The sequence below is a fragment of the Populus alba genome, chromosome 2 (assembly GCF_005239225.2).
Source record: "Populus alba chromosome 2, ASM523922v2, whole genome shotgun sequence".
Taxonomy (NCBI): Eukaryota; Viridiplantae; Streptophyta; class Magnoliopsida; order Malpighiales; family Salicaceae; genus Populus; species Populus alba.
The window spans coordinates 5,570,984-5,592,968 of NC_133285.1; the positions used below are offsets into that span (position 1 = coordinate 5,570,984).

Genomic DNA, 21,985 nt, shown 5'->3' on the forward strand with positions numbered 1-21,985 from the left:
ATGTACACAACCTTTATTGATAAATACAAAAAAGCTATATAAAGACATCTAGCCTATCTATAATTATTCTTAAATTTTAGATATTTTACTTTATTAAAAAAAACAAATATATATTATACTATATCTTCCAAGCCTAACCGCAAAAATAAATTAACTAAAAAACTCAATAGTACTTTTATATATATATAGAAATTAATCAGGAAATACGGGGAGATGGAGGTGATGGGGTATGTCGGCCAAATTTGGGTTTATCTAAAAGGAAGATCAACGTGGCGGCCGCTCCCAGAAGACAGACTAGCAGCCAAGCAGGAAACTCTAGCCTAACCTCTCCATATCTAATTACATTTAGACAATACCATGAAGCAACCGTCTATGTATTTTTAGTATTGAAACCAGATTCTTTCTGGGTTCTTGTTTTTCTCTTCTAGACACCAAACCTTTTAACTTAGTGAATACAACTTTTAGTTGTTAAAATAAAACATGGAAGGAGAGTGTTATGCATCACCAAGTGCTTCAAGTTCAACTCCAACAACAAGCATAGGGAAGCGTAAGCATGGTAGGCAACAAAACCAGGAGAAGCCATACAGAGGGATAAGGATGAGGAAGTGGGGTAAGTGGGTAGCTGAAATTAGAGAGCCAAACAAGAGGTCTAGGATTTGGCTTGGGTCCTACTCAACACCAATTGCTGCAGCTCGTGCATACGACACAGCCGTTTTCTATCTCCGAGGGCCTTCTGTCAGGCTTAATTTCCCTGATTTGATACACCAAGAAGATGGGTTGTGTGATGTTTCTGCTGCTTCTATACGCAAGAAAGCCACTGAAGTCGGGGCTAAAGTGGATGCCTTACAAACAGCTCTCCATGCATCACCGGGAGACAACTCGCCACCAAATCGACTGTTACTTTCAGAGAAACCTGATTTGAACGAGTACCCAGAGAATTCTGATGAAGAGTGATCAAAAGAAGGTCAACGTTAATTAATTAGCAGTTATAATTAATTAATTGTTTGTGGTTTTTTCTTTTCTTTTCTTTTCTTTTCTTGGGTGGGGGAGGGGTGTTTAATGTCTATTAAGATCTTTTTTCTGGTTAGACAAGCGTATATGCACTTTCAGCCTGAGAAACTTTCTGGCAGAAGTAGTAGTGAATTAGTAATAGTATCGAGCGTGTGTTAATTGAGCAGAATAGAATCAGAAGGATTATGTTTGATGAAAGAGTGAAAATATTTCTTAATTCTCACAAATGAGTTCCAGCGACGATGAACCATCAAACACTGGTAAGTTGTAACAAATTAAAATTAAAGTGGGCTAAACGGTTGATGAATAGTTATTTTTAGTTTGGTTGGTTCGTCAACAAGTTCGATTCTGTGTTTAGTTTGTCTTTTTAGTAGTTGATGGGCCAGGGGTTATATCCCGGGAAGCAGTTCATGTTCTAATGCTTAAAATTAGATCCGTAAAAGATCTGTATCTAAAACCGTGATGAATTGTAACGCTCATATATCAAAGATTAACCCGTATCCATCTAGGTTTTCTTCTTCTTCTTCTTTCCCTACTACTATCTTCTATGAGTGTCATATATCGATTGAAGCTCTGACTAGTTTTGATGGCGTAACAAGCTCAAAGCTTCTATTATCAGATTGATCTCGAGATGTCATAGGGTTCATCTCCGGATAGGAGGTTTACTGGGATCCCTGGACAATCAAACTTCGGACTGGAACGAGGGCACGCTTCTTTAGCGACGCGTAAAAAAGAAAAATCATGGGCGCTGAAACAAAACCGAATCTTGGTTACCACAAGCTGAAGACTCGCCGATAAAGACCCGAATCTTGGTTACCACAAGCAGATGGGGCGAGGAAGCCCATGAGAAGGACACAAATATACAGTTTTTCAATCGGAAGCCTATTGAAAAGGGGCATTTTTCACATCAATTTGAAACGAAGGTCGGTGACAGACAGTTGCAACTTAAGGTATGAACAGTGATTATCTTGGCAACGTGAGCTAGCAGACATATCTTCATATAGACAATATCGTACTTGTAAGAATTAGACCAACTTTTATAGTGGCCTGTTGTCACTGGTCTTTGACCCCCAAATAGTTCAAAATGATAGATGACAAGAACATTGATCATCATATCCTTGCATTGAAACATGCATATGGTAGCCTTGAAGTACCTCAAGGTAAGACATCTTCTGCTAAGAGCAGGGAAAATAAAACAAAATTCTTCTTGTTCTTCTTTCTCAAACCTAAATATTTTATACAACTAAACACACACACAGCATCACATGGCTTTTATTTACTATCTAAATTGATTTAGGCATCGACGAGTCCTCAACTCTTCCAAGAGATTAATTTACGTTATAGGTATTACAGTTATCCAAATCAAGCCTTCTATACCTTCCAAACTATATATAACGACCTTGGAAGGTTACAATCTTTGGTGGATTTTCAGCAACTTAATCACTAGTATATTGTGATGTTTGTACGGTTGTATATAATAATGTTAAGCTGGATTTATGATGATAATTAAGCTAGACTTATGATGATGAGGAGAGGAAGAAGAATAACCATGGTAGATGGGGATAATATAAATAAACAGCAATGGCCTACCTTTTATTTCTCTTAGAAGTGATATAGCTAGTAAAATTTGAAGTTGCCAAACAAAGAAAATAGGTAAGGAAATAAGGCAGAGTTGGGCATCAAGAAATGGCATTTTTGAAGTGCATGTGGACACCACAAAACACAATGAAACACCATTGGCTAATAGTGTGTGTGTGTGTGTGTGAGAGAGAGACAGAGAGAGAGAGAGAGAGAGAGAGAGAGAGAGCAAGCGGTCCTTGATCAGGAGGTGGTCACCGTCATGGGATGGTGGAAAGCTTACGAAAGGTTGTTGCAGGAAGTTGAAGGGTGATGAAATGTGGGCGGTGAGTGGGTTTTCAGTTTGTTTATTATTGCTTTGACTATATATGTATTTAGATCTAGCTGTTGTCAAATGTTAATGCACGAAGCCTTGCCTGTGAAGTGTCTGAGGATCATTTTATGTAGCGTGGAAGTAAAGTTTATATACTCAATAATTGATTAATTTCATGATTATAGGAATCTGATTTATTTTTTATAGTTAAGTAGCTTGTACTGGATATTTAATAAGTTAAAGTGACTAACAACTTGTATTGAGTACCTGATAAATCAAGTTAGCTGATGACTAGTGCATATAAAAAGTTTTGTTTAGATTTATAAAAAAATATATGCTTAAATTATTTTCGAAAGAAAAACAGTGAAATAATATTTCCAAAAGATCCGTTCTCACATACAAAATTGATTCCCATAAAGATATATAGATATATAGGAATACTCACAATCATTGTCGATTTTCAAGAATATATATATATATATATATATATATATATATATATATATATATATATCATTTGTCTGCTAATTAATATTGTAAATTATATCTGCATGCCTCTAACGAAGGGAAATAAACCTTTCTTCTCTTCTTTTCTCTTTAAGATTTTAACATAAGATTTCTAAAATAAAGAGGAAAGATCGATAACTACAAGTGTATTAGCGAAAAAACCTATCTTAGTTAATTTAAACCAGCGTTTTCTATCTTTGATTTAGCATTTTTATTAATTTAAAGATACAAAACGACTTCTTCTTTTTTTATTCGAAGTTATAATTCATTTATGAATCTCAAGGGAAAAAAACACTTGATCGTAACTAAAGGTTCCATTTGCAGTTATGTGTCTCTGTGTCAGATTTCCATGGAAATGACGTACGTTTTCCTTTTGGATTACAACTCCCTGGGTCAAGAACAAAAGCAAACTTATTATTGGATTTTACAATTAAGTACTTTTAAAATAAGGATAGTTGTGTAAATGCATAATATTTAAAAGAATAAAAACCCCTGATAGTAATTCACGGCTCTTTTATCTGCTAGATATTCAAAACTTTGAGCGAGCTAAGGAGAAAAGAAGAGGGAGTTCAAAGAAAGGATCAAAATATTTGTTTTTAATCAATTCTAAGATGAGTTTCTATTATTTCTTATCTTTTTAGTGAGTTTTTGTTTGCATCTTAAAGTGATTAATAAGAGTTTAGGGATTGAGGAATCAAGAGTGTTTAATGGCTGATATTCCTCTGAGGGTTGGATTAATAAGTAAACATTAAAGTTGAAGTTATCAAGTCCAAATATTTAACAAAGGTCTCCACACTTAGCACCCTACATTGTTTATGTGATGGTTTTAGAGCATTTTTTATATGATGCCTTAATCCAATATTTATTGAGGGATTTATAAGTAGTTTATTGAAGAGGGAGGGAAAATTATGGATTATTATAATTGATGTAGATAAATTAAATTATATATTGATAGAAAGATAGTTGGGTTTCCATTCTAGACCAACAAATGGATTATAGTTGGGAGGTTCATACATAGATTCAAGATCAATTAACTGGATAGTGCATAGTTAATTTTTTTATATGAGTCGAGTGCGGTGTCCAGGTTTTGAATATGTTAAGAATTGAGAAGAAGCACATGCATTGATATTGATCCATGTGAACTATTATTCATGCTGGTCATTATTGTTATATTCTTGGGGGTGTTTTTTATTTACTTTAAAGGTAATTGGATCAAGCTAAAAAATATTAAAATAGTATTATTAAAGAACTATATCAAAAATAAACAGTATGTTAATCATTATAGTAATTATTCTTTCAAGTGACAAAACAAATAAGAAAAGGAAAGGAAGGAAAGAAAAGGAAAAGAAAAGAAAAAGAAGTTAGAAAAGGGTCAGGCCATGCACGAGAGGGCCAAGAGGCCGGTCCTCAATCCTGACTTTGCTTAATTATTTCTTATTAAGGAGGCGAATAACATGTCGCCGACACTTTTTTTTTTAATAAAGCAGGTGACATGATGTCTGTGGAGGTATACAACCTATCATTTGTTGTGGCATATTACAATTATAGTTTTAAAATTCGGCTAGTTAATTTGATCGTTAGTCAATCTAGCGATTTATGATTGAAACCAGAACCAAGTTTTTTTAAAAAATAAGGATAGTTAAAACTTGAGATGACCCGGTGACACGATAAAAAACTCGGTTATAATTTATTGATTTTAAAAAAAAAAAACTAAAACGACGTCATTTTAATTAAAAAAAATTAAAATTAACTTGGATGATCTGTCAAAACTTAAAACCTAGATCTTGGTCCAAGCTGAATATTAAAAACTCTAATTACGTGTTTTCAACTAATGTTTTACTTGAAAACATCTTAGAAACACCCAATACAAACCTCAATAAACTCACTTCAATACCATTAAATTCTTTTTATGGAAGGGTACATTTTGACATCATATTTGACCATTTTGATCATTAGAAATCATAATAACCAAATATTTCTCTCTCTCTCTACTATCATTTTCTAGCAAGTTTCTCTCTCATCAAGAGATTGAAAATGACAAAATGAATTTTATTATCAAAATAAAAATTATGAAAGTTTGGGACCAGATCTATATTATCTTTGTGTCTTACATTTTAGTCCTAGGGACTTCTAATTTATATGTTGATCATAATTTCATTCAATTAGGCTAGGGAGCTAGGGACTGAATTTAACAAAAAAAAAAAAATTAATAAGAAGAAGAAGCTTCACTGTTTAGCTCCATATCATAATCCAGTTCTTTTACTTTATTTATGTAATTTGATAGATTATAAATATTCTTCCCAAAGTGAGCTAAAAAACAGTTGAGTGATTCCTAATAATAATAATAATAAACTTCATAGGCATCCTGAGCCTCAAGGAATGAAGACTAAAGAGTTTACAATGATATTTTGAAACCATACATCATTATATCATGATTGCATAATTAAGATTGCCTTCTCTCAGAATCAGGTCTTTTTAATTGATGTCAGTCCATGATTAAATCAAATTAAGAAATGGTACCAAATTCAAGTCAGATATACGTTCCAAATTTTAATTTATTTTATTTAAAAAAAAAAAAACCCCATCTCATATTTATATCCAAACCACAAACTTCTCCGCTGGCTAGTGTACATACATCATTATCACAATCGATAGCGCCACTAAGATTATTATTTTTTTGCTTCGTGTAAATCACACGCCATGTGTGCCAAATAAAATATCTCGTCTTTACACTGAGATTTATTAAATCAGGTTTTGAAATTTTCATAATTCATAATTAAATAAAATCTTTCGTCTTTACTCTTGAGTAATCATTTTTGTTGGACTCTGGATGACGTGTGTGTGTGTGTGCCATGCATATGTTTATTATAAGAACTCCTAAATATAAGTTTTATAATTTTTTTATAATTTACTTAAAAGCATAATTAAAAGTTAAAACTAAATTGTTTATATCACAAGTTTTCATTTTTGTTGGATCTGGATGACGTGTGTGTACATGTATATACATGTTTATTATAAGAACTCCTAAATATAAGTTTTATAATTTACTTAAAAGCATAATTAAAAGTTAAAACAAAATTGTTTATATCACCATTAGTTTCATGTAATTTTTAAAAGTTAAAAAAAGAATCATGTTTTCTTGCCCAACATATCAAGAATTTAATAAACAAAACATCTAGGCACATGGGTCTGCTAGCTCAAACACAAACTCACTCTTGAGTCATTATTATTATTATTATTATTTTTTGATTTACATGGGTGTCAAGGTCAGCTTTGCGTGCATCATGACTAATCCACGATTTACTGAACATCCTGCAAAACCCAGTAAGCATGTAAGGCATCCGCGAGGGTGACAGGCGTGCACAGTGAGGTTTGAACCCTGGTGCAGAAGAAGGGAACAAGCCCCTTCCACCACTAGGTCAAGACCTCAAATGCATCATCATCATCATTATTATTATTATTATTATTATTATTATTATTATTGATGGTTGTTTGCCCAAACGTTTCTAGAAAAAAATAAAATAGATGACGCATCACATGTTGAATCTAAATTCCAATGATCAAAAGATCTCTGAAAAGTCATGAAATTTGAAGGTGAAAAAACACCCCATTAAAAGTCCTTTAATTGAATAGATTTCGTTAACACTAATACCGATCATTTTGGTAGTTAAAATCGATGTTAAAAGAATATTTTCTTTATCTATCATTAGAGTCTAATGACTTTCATTTTCTTATATTAAACCAAAAGGATTTTTTTAAAAAAGCTTTGAATTAAAAATAAATTTTTGATAAACAAAAATGATTGGAAATGCGTCAATTGCCCTTGCTTAATAAATTAGAAGTAATTAACCTTTAATTTGGTAATAGAAGATCCAATGAAGAAAAAAAAATTGAGAATCAAAATAAAAAAATAAAAAAAAAATTATTGCTTGAATCTATAGTAAATTGTGAGAAGATTTCACCTCGCGTCCTAGTTTTTTTATATATATAGTGCATTGGTTCGGGCGACCATGTAGCCATGTGTTCTTGTCCCGTGCAGGCTTGTTGATAGTAGCTATATACCGACCCGCCACGCCCTTTTATTTTGCAAAAAGAAATCGCGCGAAGAACTGAAATTAATATCGATGAGTGATGAATGAAAGAATAAAAGAAGTTACAATCATTTATGCCGTGCACATGTTGCAACTTGGAAAGAGTGGCCTGCTCTCCCTGTCGTTCCACGCTAGAAATTGACACTACTTTTTTGGTCACCTTCCAAGGCATTCTAGCGCTCAGCTTTTCAATTCAGTGAGATGCTGAAACAACCTGTCGAGCATGATTCATGGTGAATGCTCCTGCCAGCAAGATAGCATAAATAAACTACTTTTCTCCTCGAAATATGCATGACAGGGAGTTGATTATTAAGGTTGAGTCTTACAAAGGTAATTGCTAATCTTGTTTGATGCAAGTGTGTGTGTGTCCGTGGGGAGCATTAATTATTAAGGAATTTGAAATTTAACTTTAAAAAGGTTAAAAACAGAGTGTGGTGTTTCTCAGCTCCCTATCTCTTACATCTAGTTGGTGGGATCCTCTAATGTTCTAGCAAGGCCCATTTAATACGTTCCACCAAACATTATTTTCGTAAATTGTAATAATTATTTTTATAATAACTTTGTACTCTTCTACTTTTACAATTGAAGATTACAGTAAATACTTTTGTAAAATGAATGAAGATTCCTTCAAAAAAAAACAGAGAAGTCTAGATCTTGTTTTTTTGATGGCCCATATAATTGAAAGAACACATCGATGATGTTTTCAGATTTGAAAAGACAATTCTCGCTGGCTTGCTTAAGCTTGAATGCTGCTTTTAGGAATTTTAATTTGCAAGCAAAACGTCTTATTGGAGGGTTGATTTATTTTACATCAAAATTATTGAAGTTGCTTGAATAAAAGATAATTAAGTCATGATACATCTCTTTGGAAGGACGTGTTTCTTTCGGTGAGGCCAGCATAGCATTTATGGGTTGGGCTGCCATCAACGTGGACGGAAAACAGTGGAGACGACTAGAAATGGAATTGACAGTCCTGCACTCCTGCTGAACTTCACCTAATCGATTCTGGTGTTTTCTACAAAGAATATGTACGAGAGAAATCATTCGGATCGTAGAAATTATATTTGGGGAATACTGGTCACGTTGACAGCTGCTAGTGACACTCTTAGGTATAATTTGTTGGTCGTGGTTTTTTTAAAAAATATTTTTTTTTAATTTTTAAAATTTATTTTTTATACAAGCATATTAAAATAATCTCAAAATATATATATAAAAAAATTAACTTTTTTGTTTTAGATAAAAACACAATCTAATCATGTAGCCAAACAAACATTTACTTTGCTCACATAAAGCAATTAAGAGATTAACATTTTAACTTAAAAATATCATTTTGGATGGGCCACTATTTACCAAAAAAAAATTCTGTTTTAAAATAAAAAAATAAAAATTGGATAACCCAATTTTTTAAAAAAAATCTCTGACTTGATCAAATGAAAATTATCTCTACATATCTGGGCTCGGTGCTCAATTGAGCCTAGAAAAGCTGGGTCTGACAGATCACTAAAGGTCTAGACCCATGCATGATTCAACTTAGCATTTGGCCGAGCTCATGAGAGTTGGGTTTAATATATTGCCAAACCCATTTGTAATTGGGCTCAATGCTTGGCCGAGCTTAGAAAAGCTGAGTCTAGTAGATTGTCAAACTCATATATACTTGGGTTCAACATTTGATCAAACCTAGGAGAACTAGATCTAGCAGATCGCTATGCCCATTCATGGCAGGGCTCAACGCTTGGTTGAGCCTAGGAGAGTCAAGTCTAGGAGATTGGCATACCCATACATGACTGGACTCAATGCTTGGCTGGATTTAATAGATCACCAGATCCATACATGATTGGGCTCAACCAAGCTCTTGCCCAAGCGAGGAGCATTAGGTTTGGCAGATTGCCAACCATATTTGTGCCTAAGATCAATGCTTGGCTAAACCCATAAGAGCTGGGTCTGGCAGATCATCAAATATATGCATGATTGGGCCCAACCAAGCTCTTAACTAAGTTAGGAGCACTAGGGTTTGGCAGATCGCCAGCCCTATTTGTGCCAGGCTTAGTGGTTGGCTAAGCCCATGAGAATAGGAACTGGTAGATCACCAGACCCATACATAAGTTGAGCTCAATGCTTTGGCCAGGCCTAGGAGGTTTGGTTTGACAAATCACTAGAATCATACATGATTAGGCTTCACGCTAGATCAAACCCGAGGATGTTGATTTTTTACTTGGTCCTAAGCTCCTCCAAAATGAGAAACCAAAATAAAAACAAAAACAACAACAAAATATATTGATCCATCAAATGATTTTAAGGATTTCAGGATGGTTTATGATTTCATTTTAAAATTTATCCCAAAAGCTATATAATCCTTAGTTTAAAACAAATGAAATTTTCTTTTTGATATTAAAAAGTTATTCATTTCCTAGCAAATTGCTAAACCAATTACTTGAAATTTATATTTATTTTTAATACGATCTAAACTAATAGCATTAATATAATATGAGTACAGTAGTTTTTTTTTTCCATTTTTTTCCAGCTCCTGTTATTTTCATCTTATTTATTTATCAAACATGACCCGTGCTAGTTAATATGTGTTGAGTTTACATTAAATTATTGGTTTAAATTAAAAAATAAATGCTCATGTACTTAATTTATATATAAAAACTTAAAATTGTTATATTTCAAGACTAAGATTTATTCATGAATGTTGGCATTCTTTATATTTTAGTGGTTGGAAAGCTGAAAGAAAAGGTAAGTTTTGGATTATTTTAGTATCATGGATGAAAAGATAATTTTATGTGACATCTTGTATTATTTTATTTTTTCATAATAATTTTTTTTAATTTTCTTATTTTTAGAGTAAATCTAAATTGCTGAACCACATAAATCATATATCTTATATTGTGTAATTAATTATGTTTTTGCTCTTTTATATATATTTCTACTTAGAAATTAGTGTAAGATTTTAGGGATGTTACTCCGAAGATAGGTAGGTAGCTTTTAGATAGGCGTAGTGACATGGTTGATAATTGCAAGTATAATCATGTTAATGATCTGCGCACGGATATAAATGTCACAGCGAATGAAAATGAAACAGCACAGTAATTTTATATAGTTCAGCTATATTTATATTCAAAGTGAAAATAGTAAATTTTACTTTAAAATCAAAATTAATATAGTTTTGGAAAATCTTCAAACTCAAATCTCAAATATATTTGATTCTCATTATAAAAAAAACTAGATTCTAAGCACGTATTTATAAAGATAAATCTTAGCTTTAATGAAAAAAAATACAAGCAACAATCCTAATCCTACAGAAATTTCTTTTCTAGACAAAAAAGTCCTGGAATTCAATTATTTTATGTAAAGTATTCATACTAATAATATTTGAACTGAACACAATCAGTTTCTAAAATATGTAAATTTTGTTGGTACACTGTAGTTTTGAAATCTGGTCTGAATTGTTGGGTTAATTTGAAACTCAATTGATTTAAGGCTAAAATTAGAGTTGAAAAAAAAAAAAAATAAAAAAAAAAAATCCCAATATCTCACAACCAGGTTGATTGGCAAGACCTGAATTGTAATTTATTAAATTTTTTTTTATTAAAATAATATTATTTTGAATTTTAAAAAAAAAAATTATCTAAATAACTCGTTAAAATCTGAAATTTAGGATTTAGACCCGCCGTGTCTTATAAAACTATGGGTACATTTTTATTTAAAGAAACGACTCGCTTTTTTTTTTTTCTTGCCAACTGGCATTAGTTAAAGATTCTGAATCTACCAATATGGTATTTAGCCAGATTTTTTAATCTATTGTAATTATCTTTCAAAGAGATGATGATCATACGCCAGTTAATTCATTTATCTTTTCACTTCAATTTCCACCGATCGATGAAGATAATCAAAACACTATAAATCACATCTCATTCTTCGCCTTTAAGAGCTTCGTGGGTGCTCCTGCTTTATTTGTCATCATTACTTGTTGAAAACATTTTGGACATATATGGAAAATTGCTCCTCTGCTCATGTTTATGGCCTCTAGCTACCTACAGTTAACGTTGTTTTTTTCTTCAGCATTGGAAAAAAGAGCCACCATTTGTACGGTCTGATACTGTGATGGAAATGCATATTTCGAGTGTTTGTAGATGCAATAAAATATTAATTTTTAAAGTATTTTTAATTTAAATATATATTAAAATAATATATTTTTTTAAAAAAATATTTTTAACTCTAATATATCAAAAATACTAAAAATAATTAATTTTAAATAAAAAATACTTTTAAAATATAAAAATAAACAAGCTATCGGTGACCACCAAAAGCTGGGTTCGCTGCCTTTAATTTGCTCTATGTCCTTTGGCGGGAAACTGAAAACGCAGACCTAAAAAATTCTCAATCCTGATTCATTTGAGATGCAAACAGCATATCGAAGTGGGCTTTGTGTTATTGGAGTTTGATTTCCAGACAATTCATAGAGGGTATGAATCTAATAAAAAGACAACATGGGAAAGGGACGTTTGGACTTTGTAAGAGGAGAGTCAAAATTTAACTCTTTTGAGTCTGTGCACCAGAAAGAGGTTTTTTTTTAAAAAAAAAAGAAAAACGTAGGATAGATAAAAAGGTAAAGAAAGACTGTACATCCATGGAGGACTAAAGGAAAGGAGAAAAAAAGTTTGAACAGTGAGGATCTTTGAGTGCCATCAATTCAATGAATTGTGCTTGGTCTGTCATCCATTTACTCTCAAGACAAAACCCCTTTCCCTCAACCTTTGCACCCACTTTCCCACACACGACATGACAATTTTCTCACCATGCGATCATGTACCTCATCTTTCCCCTCTTTTGTTTTTCTTGCCTCGCTCTCTTTCTCGAGAAAAAAGAAAGGGAAAGGAGAAGGGAAAAGCAAAGAGAACTACACTGTACAACTATAAAGTCATGAGCTAAGTATATGTAAAGATGCCCATCTAGATCTAGTTGGGGAATATATTTCAATCCAAACAATGATGACGTCCCGCTTTCACTTTATTTGGCACCATCTACACTAACATTAAAGGGGGGGCAGTAACGATAGAGCCTCAACAATCCCTTTCTATCAATCTTCAAGCTAAAAAGGTTTCCGAGCAAAACGAAAACTAGAGTATAGAAATGTAAAGTGATTAACAATATAAAGTGGGTGAAGATGACACCCTTCCTTTCTCTATCTAGCCTCTTTAATTTGTGATTAACCTGTGATGCTATTTGGTGCCCCACGTCATCACGACTTTTCTCCTACCGACATGTTTGCCCACGAACGAACCCACCCCTTCTATGAACGTCCGAGCACTGCTACCATTTCTCACTGTCATTCGTGCATGGTTCTTCTAACGGCACGATTGTGGGATCTGAGAGAGGATCAAGGGGGGGGGGGATATGAAAAACCACTCAAACGGTACGATTTTCTTTTAATTTTAGAAAAAAATAGTTTTTTTAAAACGTACAATTTAAAAGCAAGTGCATATTTAGCTGGTCATTTGACGTCAAACTAATTACAGTAGATTAGTTATACTCGGCGATCAATTAATCGAGCAGTATTGGTTTATATGAGCTCTGATAAAAATAAAAATGACAAACGCTATGTACAGCTCCAGATGCTATTTTCATTTAAAAATACGTTGAAATTTTGTGTATTTTGAGATTTCTACAATATTCAAACTACTGAAATATCTTGTTAAAATTTCCAACAATGGCTGCGCATGTTGAGACTTGAGAGGGTGTAGGGGGGATTATTGGATAGTTCTTAGATATTAATGGGAAAATCTCTGCTTAGCGACCATAGGTAACCCACATGGCCGCATACAAAATTCATAACACATCTATAACCAAAAATAAAATAAAATATGTGTAAGTGTTTGAGTAGAGGAGCCAGCCTTCTCGAGTTAACAAGTGACACCTTCTTTCTTGAAGCTTTGATCTTGGCTCAAGTAGCTATCTGAGGCTTGACACTTGTTTATATTGATGGAGGGTGGTGGGTTTGAGAGTGTAATTGTAATTATTTTTTAAAATATTTTTTATTTTGAAATATATTAAAATAATTTTTTTTAAAAAAAAAAAATTATTTTTAAGCATTAAAATGATTTGAAAACATAAAAACTAATACAGCTAGGAAAAATATATATTCAAATGTACTTCTAATATTCTTTATTTTTTTTTATGTGTATCTCGTTTAAACATGATCAAGTGGCGGAGCCACAATGGGGATTAAGGGGCAATTTTAATCTTTATATAATTGTGGCTTCGCCACTGGTAGTAATTTATATGTTTATTAATGATTGTTAAGTAAGTAATCTTTTATGCTTTATATTCTTTCATAATTTTAGTTATTCCTGTGAACAAGTTCGACCTTTGGTACATCGTTTATATAATATATAATATCAAGTATTTGTTAGTAATTTGCCCCCCTCAGACCATAATGATGCCATCCACTTTACAATTAACAAAAACTAATACAGCTAGGAAAAATATTGTTTACGTAGATCCTTGAGCACTGTTTACTATAATTATAAAAAAAATGGATTTTTCTATCCCAAACAAATAACTTGAACAAGGCTCGGATTGTTTAGGGATAAGTTGTTTTTCTTTTTTCTTTCTTTAATTTTAGGAGCATAATGAAAGGACTAAACTACCTTGAATGCAAAATTTATAAAGATAGAGTTCAGGGGCACTTTAATCTTTTCTCACGGTTTATTTGGGTAATAATCAAGTTGGGTAAGGAATAATTTGATCTTAAATAAATACGTAATATATTAAAAAAAAAATGAAAGTGACTAACGTATGCAACAAACGTACTAGCAAGTTAAAGGTATTTGAAAGTTGGTCTTCAAAGAGCGCGTGTGATGACTCCCAGTAGCCAAAAATCAGATTTCATTGTTTAAGCGTCTTGTTTTTCTCTTCCTTTTAGGGGTAGCACGTGGTAGTGTTGGGTTGGCGAAGCAACACTAGTGGCTTTTTTTCTTCCCCTTCAACTTTTCTTTCTTCCCTCCTTGAAAATCACACAACCTATGGAAAATTTCAGAATTATTCTCTGAATAAGAATGTCAACTTTAAGTCTTTATTTTTTTAATTTTTAATTTTAGTTTTTTTTTTAAAATCTTTTTGATTTTTTTTTTCAATTACATCATTCAATCTCAATTTATGATATGTTATTTTGTTCAATTTGATTTTCATTCTTTTGATTTTTTTTTTTATCTTTTGTTAAAATGGTTATTCTTTTTAATTTCACATTTCAATCAAAATTTTATTTTTTTTTATTTCAATTTTGATTATCATTCTTTTTATTTTTTTCCTTTTTTTCAATGAATTTTTCATTTCAATTTCACAATTTAATAAAAAATAAAATTTATTTTATGTTTCAATTTTGATCCAAATTATTTTCATTCACAATATTTTTTGTTTTTTTTTATCCTTTTATGTAATTGAAATTCTTTTTCAAATTAATCATTCAATATTTAATTGGTTAGAAATTGAACTTCATGGTTTTTTCAGATATAAAGCTTTTGGTTTACGATTTTAAAAAGTTAACATAATGTTGACATTGTTTTTTTTTCAAAGCTTATTTTCTTTTTAGCTTTGTGATTTTTTATATATTTTTTTTTACTGAGTTATCATGATCTCATGACTTAAATCGTGGGTTCGATGGGTTATCCTAGGTTGGCTCGCCCCTAATTTTTCAAGTTATAAGTTTATCATAATTTGGTTGACTTCGAATGATTTTTTTGTTATTTTTTTATGTTCATATTTAATGACTGAGAATTGAGCTGCACTATTTGTCCCCTTTTACAAAAAAAATATTTTTGCCGATTATCATTATTTTTTTTTAATTTGATCTATTTGCTATTATTATCTTTTTTATCATTTGATTCAGTCAGATCTATGACTTGAATAGCAAATTTTTTTTCTTTTTTAAAATATGTTTGCCCTATCTAAATATCATTTTTTTTTACACAAAAAAAAAAAATTTCCCGGCGGTCCACGGCTAGTGATTTACTAACAATAAAGATGGTATTATGTGCTTGACTATTATGCATATGCTAATCAACGGGACCAAGCATCGCTGTGTTTTCTCTAACAAAATCTGTTTTAATTCATTAACTCAAGTTTTCATTTAAAATAAAATAAAATCAATATTAATTATATAATTTTTAAAAATTTTGATATGATTATTTTATGTTTAAATTTGATCTATATATTTTATGAATATATCTGACTTTGATCAGAGAAAAAAATAAACATTAAATTAAACATATATTTCACAAAGAAAAAAATTGATTAAAAGAGTCCATAATTCATAATTAATTACTATAGAAGAAGGCAAAAATCGACATTGAAGGATGTTTCGGGAAATTATCGACATTAGAATTGACGAGTCTTTCTCCATTTTTACAAAGGTTGATAGTTCAACCTTTCTTTATTTCTTTACTGCATACTTTCATGATTTTGATTTCTTTTATTCCAAATTTCATTATAGTTCCACAATTTAGTATCATTTTGTTGGATGAACATGTATATGCTGATATAAAAGAGTAAGGAACTAGACTTTTGAGAGATATGGCAAATGATCATGATCAACTTTAGACCAAGAATGCAATAAATTAATACGAAGTAAAAGATTACTCATGATCTACAAACTATACTAGAAACTCAAAAAAATGTGCGAACCCATTTTTTTCTTTAAAAAATACAAAGCATATGATGTATTGTCTAGTTGTATGATCGATGTTGTTGGAAAGGTGATCTTTAACCCTTTTACAAAAAAAAAAAACATTCCAATTAAAAACACCTAGAAAAACTTATAAAAACTTGCTTATAACTAGGGATGGAAATTTAATCTGAATCCAACGGATTTAAGCTTGACCCAATCTGAATGAGTGATTATTTTTTGACCTGGTGAATAATAAGCAGGGTGTAAATATTGTCAAACTCGACCCGAAATCCATATGAACCTAACTTGAAATATATATTTATATTATATAAATATATTTGTGGAATATTTATATTTTCTTTTAATACAATATGATATATACGTATCTTCATTTTGGCATAAAACACACACATATGAATAATATTTATTATTTTTATCATTTAACATATATACATACTAACTATTTTGTTTTATTAATAAATAATAATAGGTAATGAACAACTATTGGAAATACCTGAAATCTGATAGATAATTTATGGATATCTTTTTTTAACTGATAAATAATGGATAGGGTATTAATAATAAGAAATTCGACTCATGGATTGCCATCACTATTTATAACCTCAAATCAACCTTTCATTGTACAAAAAATAAAAAACCAACTCAATTCAAAAAATATTACCGAGTCTCGATATATTTTTTCCATTAAGATAAAGGTTTAAAATAACATAATGATAGACAGAACCACCAACATCAAGAATAATTTTTTTTGTTATTGGAATGTAGTCAACCAACCACTTTTTTTTCTCTTTCATAGCTTTTTGCACTCTCTTTTTTATATCAAACTCATGAACTAAAACATCAACAAAATAAAATTTTTATATCAAAAGGCAAAAACCTTAAGAAATAGGGATCAAATTGAAAAAAAATAAAAACTTTGGGGATCAAAATACTTAAAACATGCCTTAAGTATAGTGAAAAAAGAAAGAAAGAAAAAGAGGTCAAATATTTGTTTCAATTTCAAATTTAGTCCCTAAAGTTTTAATTGTTTTAAATCAAATAAAATCGAATTTATTTTATAAAATCAAGCATTAACTCAATATCAAGATGTTATTTTTTATATCATGAGAACCTCATATTAAGTTAATTAAAATATATGCATAGATCGAACTTGAAATCAATTTAATATAAAATGATTAAATTATATTTAAAAAAAATACTGGGACTAGAAAAAAAATTAAAGGAGCAATAAAAAAAGACAATGTGCAATACTATTAAAATCCATTCTCTTGCTCCTAGTAACACCAGCAGAGCATTTAGTAGAGCATTTAATTAACACTTGTTACACTGATTCTTTGAGCAAAACTTGTTGATGTGCTAAAAACTATTCTGATTACAATTAATTAATTTTAACACGGTGTAGATATATTGAAAGAGAGTGTAGTTTATGCTGGCATGTAAATCAGACATTTATCTGGGGCTATATTGTAATTTTGTGTGGTTGCGTGTATTGGAAATAAACAGAACATAACTAGTACAGTTGGAGTTGCTTGATTCTTTCTTCACCAGACAACCGATTGATCGGTCGTTTGGAGAGAGACTTCCGTTTCTCTGTCGAGAGGGCCAGAGTCAGGCAGAGGGGACTGTTCTATAAACTGCAACTGAGATTTTAGCGGTCCAAAGCTACGGTTTGTAGCATTGTTTGTGTAGCTCGTGCAATAGCATGATATACTTTTATCGTGGAGTCTAGTGGGGTCCACGAACACGTGCAAATGATGACATTGTCTTCCGCAATGATGCATTCCCACCGCTTCTTCCACTGTCTGGGATCCACTTCTATCATGCAACTCGACTTCGCAACCCCCCTCTCCATCTTTGACCACAATCACACATCACAACAAAATCCTATCTTGGCTTCTTCCACGAAAATGCTCCGGCAACGGGTGTTCCTCCGGTGACGTGAACCTTCGATCAAATTTCAATAATTGTGTATTACATGCTGGAAGATTAATTCCCCCTCACTTTGTTTGTTGAGAGGTATTGATTCGACGTAGGGAAAGCTCTAAGCCCTGAATTAAATTTGCATTTGTTGAATCAATGCAGGAACTAATCATTATATTTTCTAGCTAGTATTCGAGAAACGAAAGAACAGCTAGCAATTCTCATCGATGTGATCGCTTTATGGGTTAATTTCTCTACGGATAATGCTATATTGATTTAGTCTTGATGTGTGCATCCAGCCTCATTTAATCTAATTTTGTTGTTTGTAAGAAAAAAATAACGTATTATTTATGTTTTATAGCCATCCAATTAACCTGCATAGCTAAAAAAATTTGGGATTCTTTATGATATTTTATTATTTATATAAATAGTGAACTATTAATATATTTTGTAATTATTTGAATATCAATATCACACCGTAGCTAGAGTGGGAGTCCACATTTCCACATTTCTAACAAAGAGGCTGTGGTAAAAGAGATTAGGATGACAATATTTTCACAACATGTTACTTGTGGGTTTTTTTTGTAAGACAAAAAAGAAAAAAGAAAAAGAGAGTGACTCTGGCCCACACGAACCTGGGTTTACTATTGTTGGGTCAAGCCTAATATGTTTTTTTTTTTCTTTGGTTTTTTTTTTGTTATTCTTAAATATCTTTTACTAAATTCCCTTACTTTTTAGTTTGTACATGAATATTAAATAATATTATAAGTTTTTAGTTTAATTTTAATATTTTTTCTGATGTGAAAATAATAAAGCTAACATAACATTATTCATGGAAATTCGATCGAAACCATTTTTTTATTCTTACAAATTCTAAATAAATTTGAATATAATTTTATTATATTTACGATATTTTTAGCTTTTAGTAACATAAAATATGGACATGTTATTTTGATATATTTTGTCGGCTTATTTTAACAATAAAAAAATATTTATTAAACGGAAATAATAATTCCAATTAAAAATCATGTGTTTGCTAAAATAAATAAGAGACATATTAATAAGAAAATTTATCTTGATTAAAAAATTTAAGCAATTATATTTTTAGATTTAATTATAACAATACAAAAAAATTCCTCTAATACATTTTTTTACATTTAAAATTATTTTAGCCCCCACGGTATATATAACACAAACATATAAACCAGTGATTGAGTGAGCTCACATGATCAAGAAGGTTTATGTCTTTAATCAAAGACCCTTAATTTGCTTATAGCTAGGTATTGCACAGAGGTGCCAACTAATTACAAGCAAGCACCCACTAATTTTACAGTAGAAACAGCTTACCCATGTGTTAATAATTAATCATCACTGTCAATTCAAGAGAATGAGAGAGGTCTCAAAGCTTCTGCCCCCCTTTCCACTCTTCAAATGCTATTGTTCTATAAACAGCTGTTAATAATTAGTCATGTAATTGCAAAACAGCTGAGGTCGGGTCCGAGGGCATGACCCCGGCCCTGTCGCTAACTAGACTGGGATTTGAGAGGTAAATATTTTATGTTGTCGTGATAGAAGGTGGTGGTGGTGCTGGTTTGATCAAGTTACGGGATATTGTACGTTAGGCCAAAAACTTGGAATCAAGCTCATAGGTTAATTATATGTCAACATTTGATATCATTACCCCACGTATTGTCGTCGAGCTAGAATGACACCTGGCCAATAAAATTTAACCTCAAAGAGATCGCTTTTGGAAGTGAGCTTCCTCTTTCTAGAGTTACTAGCTATGATGGCTTCTCACTTTGCAACTTTTTGCTTCACAATGCAACTTCGAAGAGGTAATTCCCAAAAGAATCACCCATGAGGCATTCATGTTATAACTTTTTTAACCTTTACATGTTGTTCTCTTTTGAATAGCAGCAAGCATATTGTAGAGGTCGTGGATGCTAAACATAGAGATTAATTGCTATCTGGTTTAAGTAGTAAAGTATAGCGTGTAATTAGTTATTGAACAAAAAACAAAACATTTTTTTAAAATCTAATTCTGTTAACACATATCAATTATAGTGGGGACAATTGAGATCGAAGGGAAGCATAATTTCATGTTTAAGTTTTAATGAAAAATTAGATGGGTTTTCTAGTTTAAATAAACAACAAAATTGAAGTGGCTTTGACCGATTGCCATATAATTAAGTGTTCGAATTTTCCAGATTTAGTACTTTCAAATTTTGATGAACTGATTGAGATAGAATGTGATATTTATAGTGTAAGAATTTGAAGTTTATTGTTCCAATACAAAAGACTCGAGTAATTCTATAATGAAAAGTGAAGTGATACTAGATTGATGTGAAATGAATCAGTAATTATATGCAAATAAAATGGGTAATTTATTTATAATAGTTTTTAATCTGAATTAAATATAAAGCTAAGATGATAATAGAGTTGTTGATGTTTTAAATAAAGAGCAGCTTTGTTAGTCAGAGCTTTATTAGTCAGAGAGAGATCATTAGATTTTATAGTTTAAATAATTTATATGAATATTATAAGAATTTTGGTAATAACATAGAATTTCTGGTTAATGCATTTATTAACCAGTTAGATAAGACAAAACTTAAAAATAAATTTAGATACATCAAACAACATGTTTAATAAAAATTACAATATTGTTTAGTTTAACCATCGAACCATACTTAAATTTTTCTAGAAGGTTCTATTGGTCTAGGTTTATAGAAGATCATCTTGTTATAACCAACCAAGATTAGAAAAGTCTTCACATTAGGTCTAAGAGATGTTGGTTTTGAATTTTAATGTTGTTTTTTATTTTAATTAATTTTTTGGTTAGTTTTGTTTTTTTCTATATAAGCTGGGCTGGTTTTTGTTACTATAGTTGGTGTGTTATTTTTTAAGTTAAAATTATTAACTTTTTAAAATATATCAAAGTTTCTTTATAATTTTAGGATTGTAATGTTAGAGCTTGAGAATATAGACGTTTGGCATGAAATGATCTCTTGAGAAAACAATTTAAAGGTCATTGTTATCAGCCATACTAAATTGATCACGTTACTTTATATTTTCTCGGGAATTCTTAAGAAGAAATTTCACTCACAGTTAAGTTACTAATTATTTATATAATTTGATGGAGCGATCGAACTTTTTTTTACTAAGACTGTATCTTTTGTTTCAATATGATGTAATTAGGGTGTTTTTAACCTTTTTAAGTTAAATAAAATCTCTTTCACTACTTTTCTTGTTTTATATAATACAAGAATTGGTTGCTATACGAAGATCCAAGTTGTTGATGATAAAAAGAAAGGAAAGAAAAGAAATCCAAGTTGTCGGTTCTTTAAATTGTGCAAGGAAAGCAAGAGCAGATAAGCTTAAATGTTAGGAGGAAAGCCAAAGGTCTGCATGTCGTCTGTGTATAAACCCGTCAAGAGTTTAGGATGAGTTGTTCAGCAACCCAAATCCATATGTCAGGCCAAAAAAATTGTTAGTGAAGGATCTTATTGTACTGCATTGCAAATATGTGATCGAGAGAGAGAGGTTCACATCAACTCGGTCGCCAACATCAACTCGGTCGCCAAATCTTTATCTTAGAAGCCTTTGTTTACCGGAAAAAACAAAATATAGAGAATTTTGTCCATAGGTAAAAATATTGTAGATAATATAGCCAGCTAGATGCATGAAAGTTACACTAGAGTTATAGCCTGAAGAATTTTTGCTACATTAACTAATCAAATGTACTCCAAATGTTTTTAACAGTTTATTAATTTAACATGCTTTTTAAAATTTGTTTTATGTAAAAAAAATATTAAATTAGTATTTTTCACTTGAAAAATGGCTTTATCCCTCATTTTAAACATGCTTGTTTAAAATACTTTT

General features: G+C 31.1%; 1 protein-coding gene across 1 annotated transcript; it reads left to right on the forward strand.

Annotated features, from left to right (window-relative positions):
- Nucleotides 1–200: 200 nt before the first annotated feature.
- On the forward strand, nt 201–2,223 carry LOC118035757 (ethylene-responsive transcription factor RAP2-1). Its single transcript, XM_035041382.2, has 2 exons — nt 201–964; nt 1,631–2,223. Exon 1 carries the CDS (start codon nt 481–483, stop codon nt 952–954), a length of 474 nt encoding a protein of 157 aa, XP_034897273.1. The 5' UTR covers nt 201–480; the 3' UTR covers nt 955–964; nt 1,631–2,223.
- The last annotated feature ends 19,762 nt before the right edge of the window (nt 2,224–21,985 follow it).

Bases quoted from the DNA above. Each gene is read 5' to 3' on its own strand.
- LOC118035757 (XM_035041382.2), top strand. From the start codon at position 481: ATGGAAGGAGAGTGTTATGCATCACCAAGTGCTTCAAGTTCAACTCCA.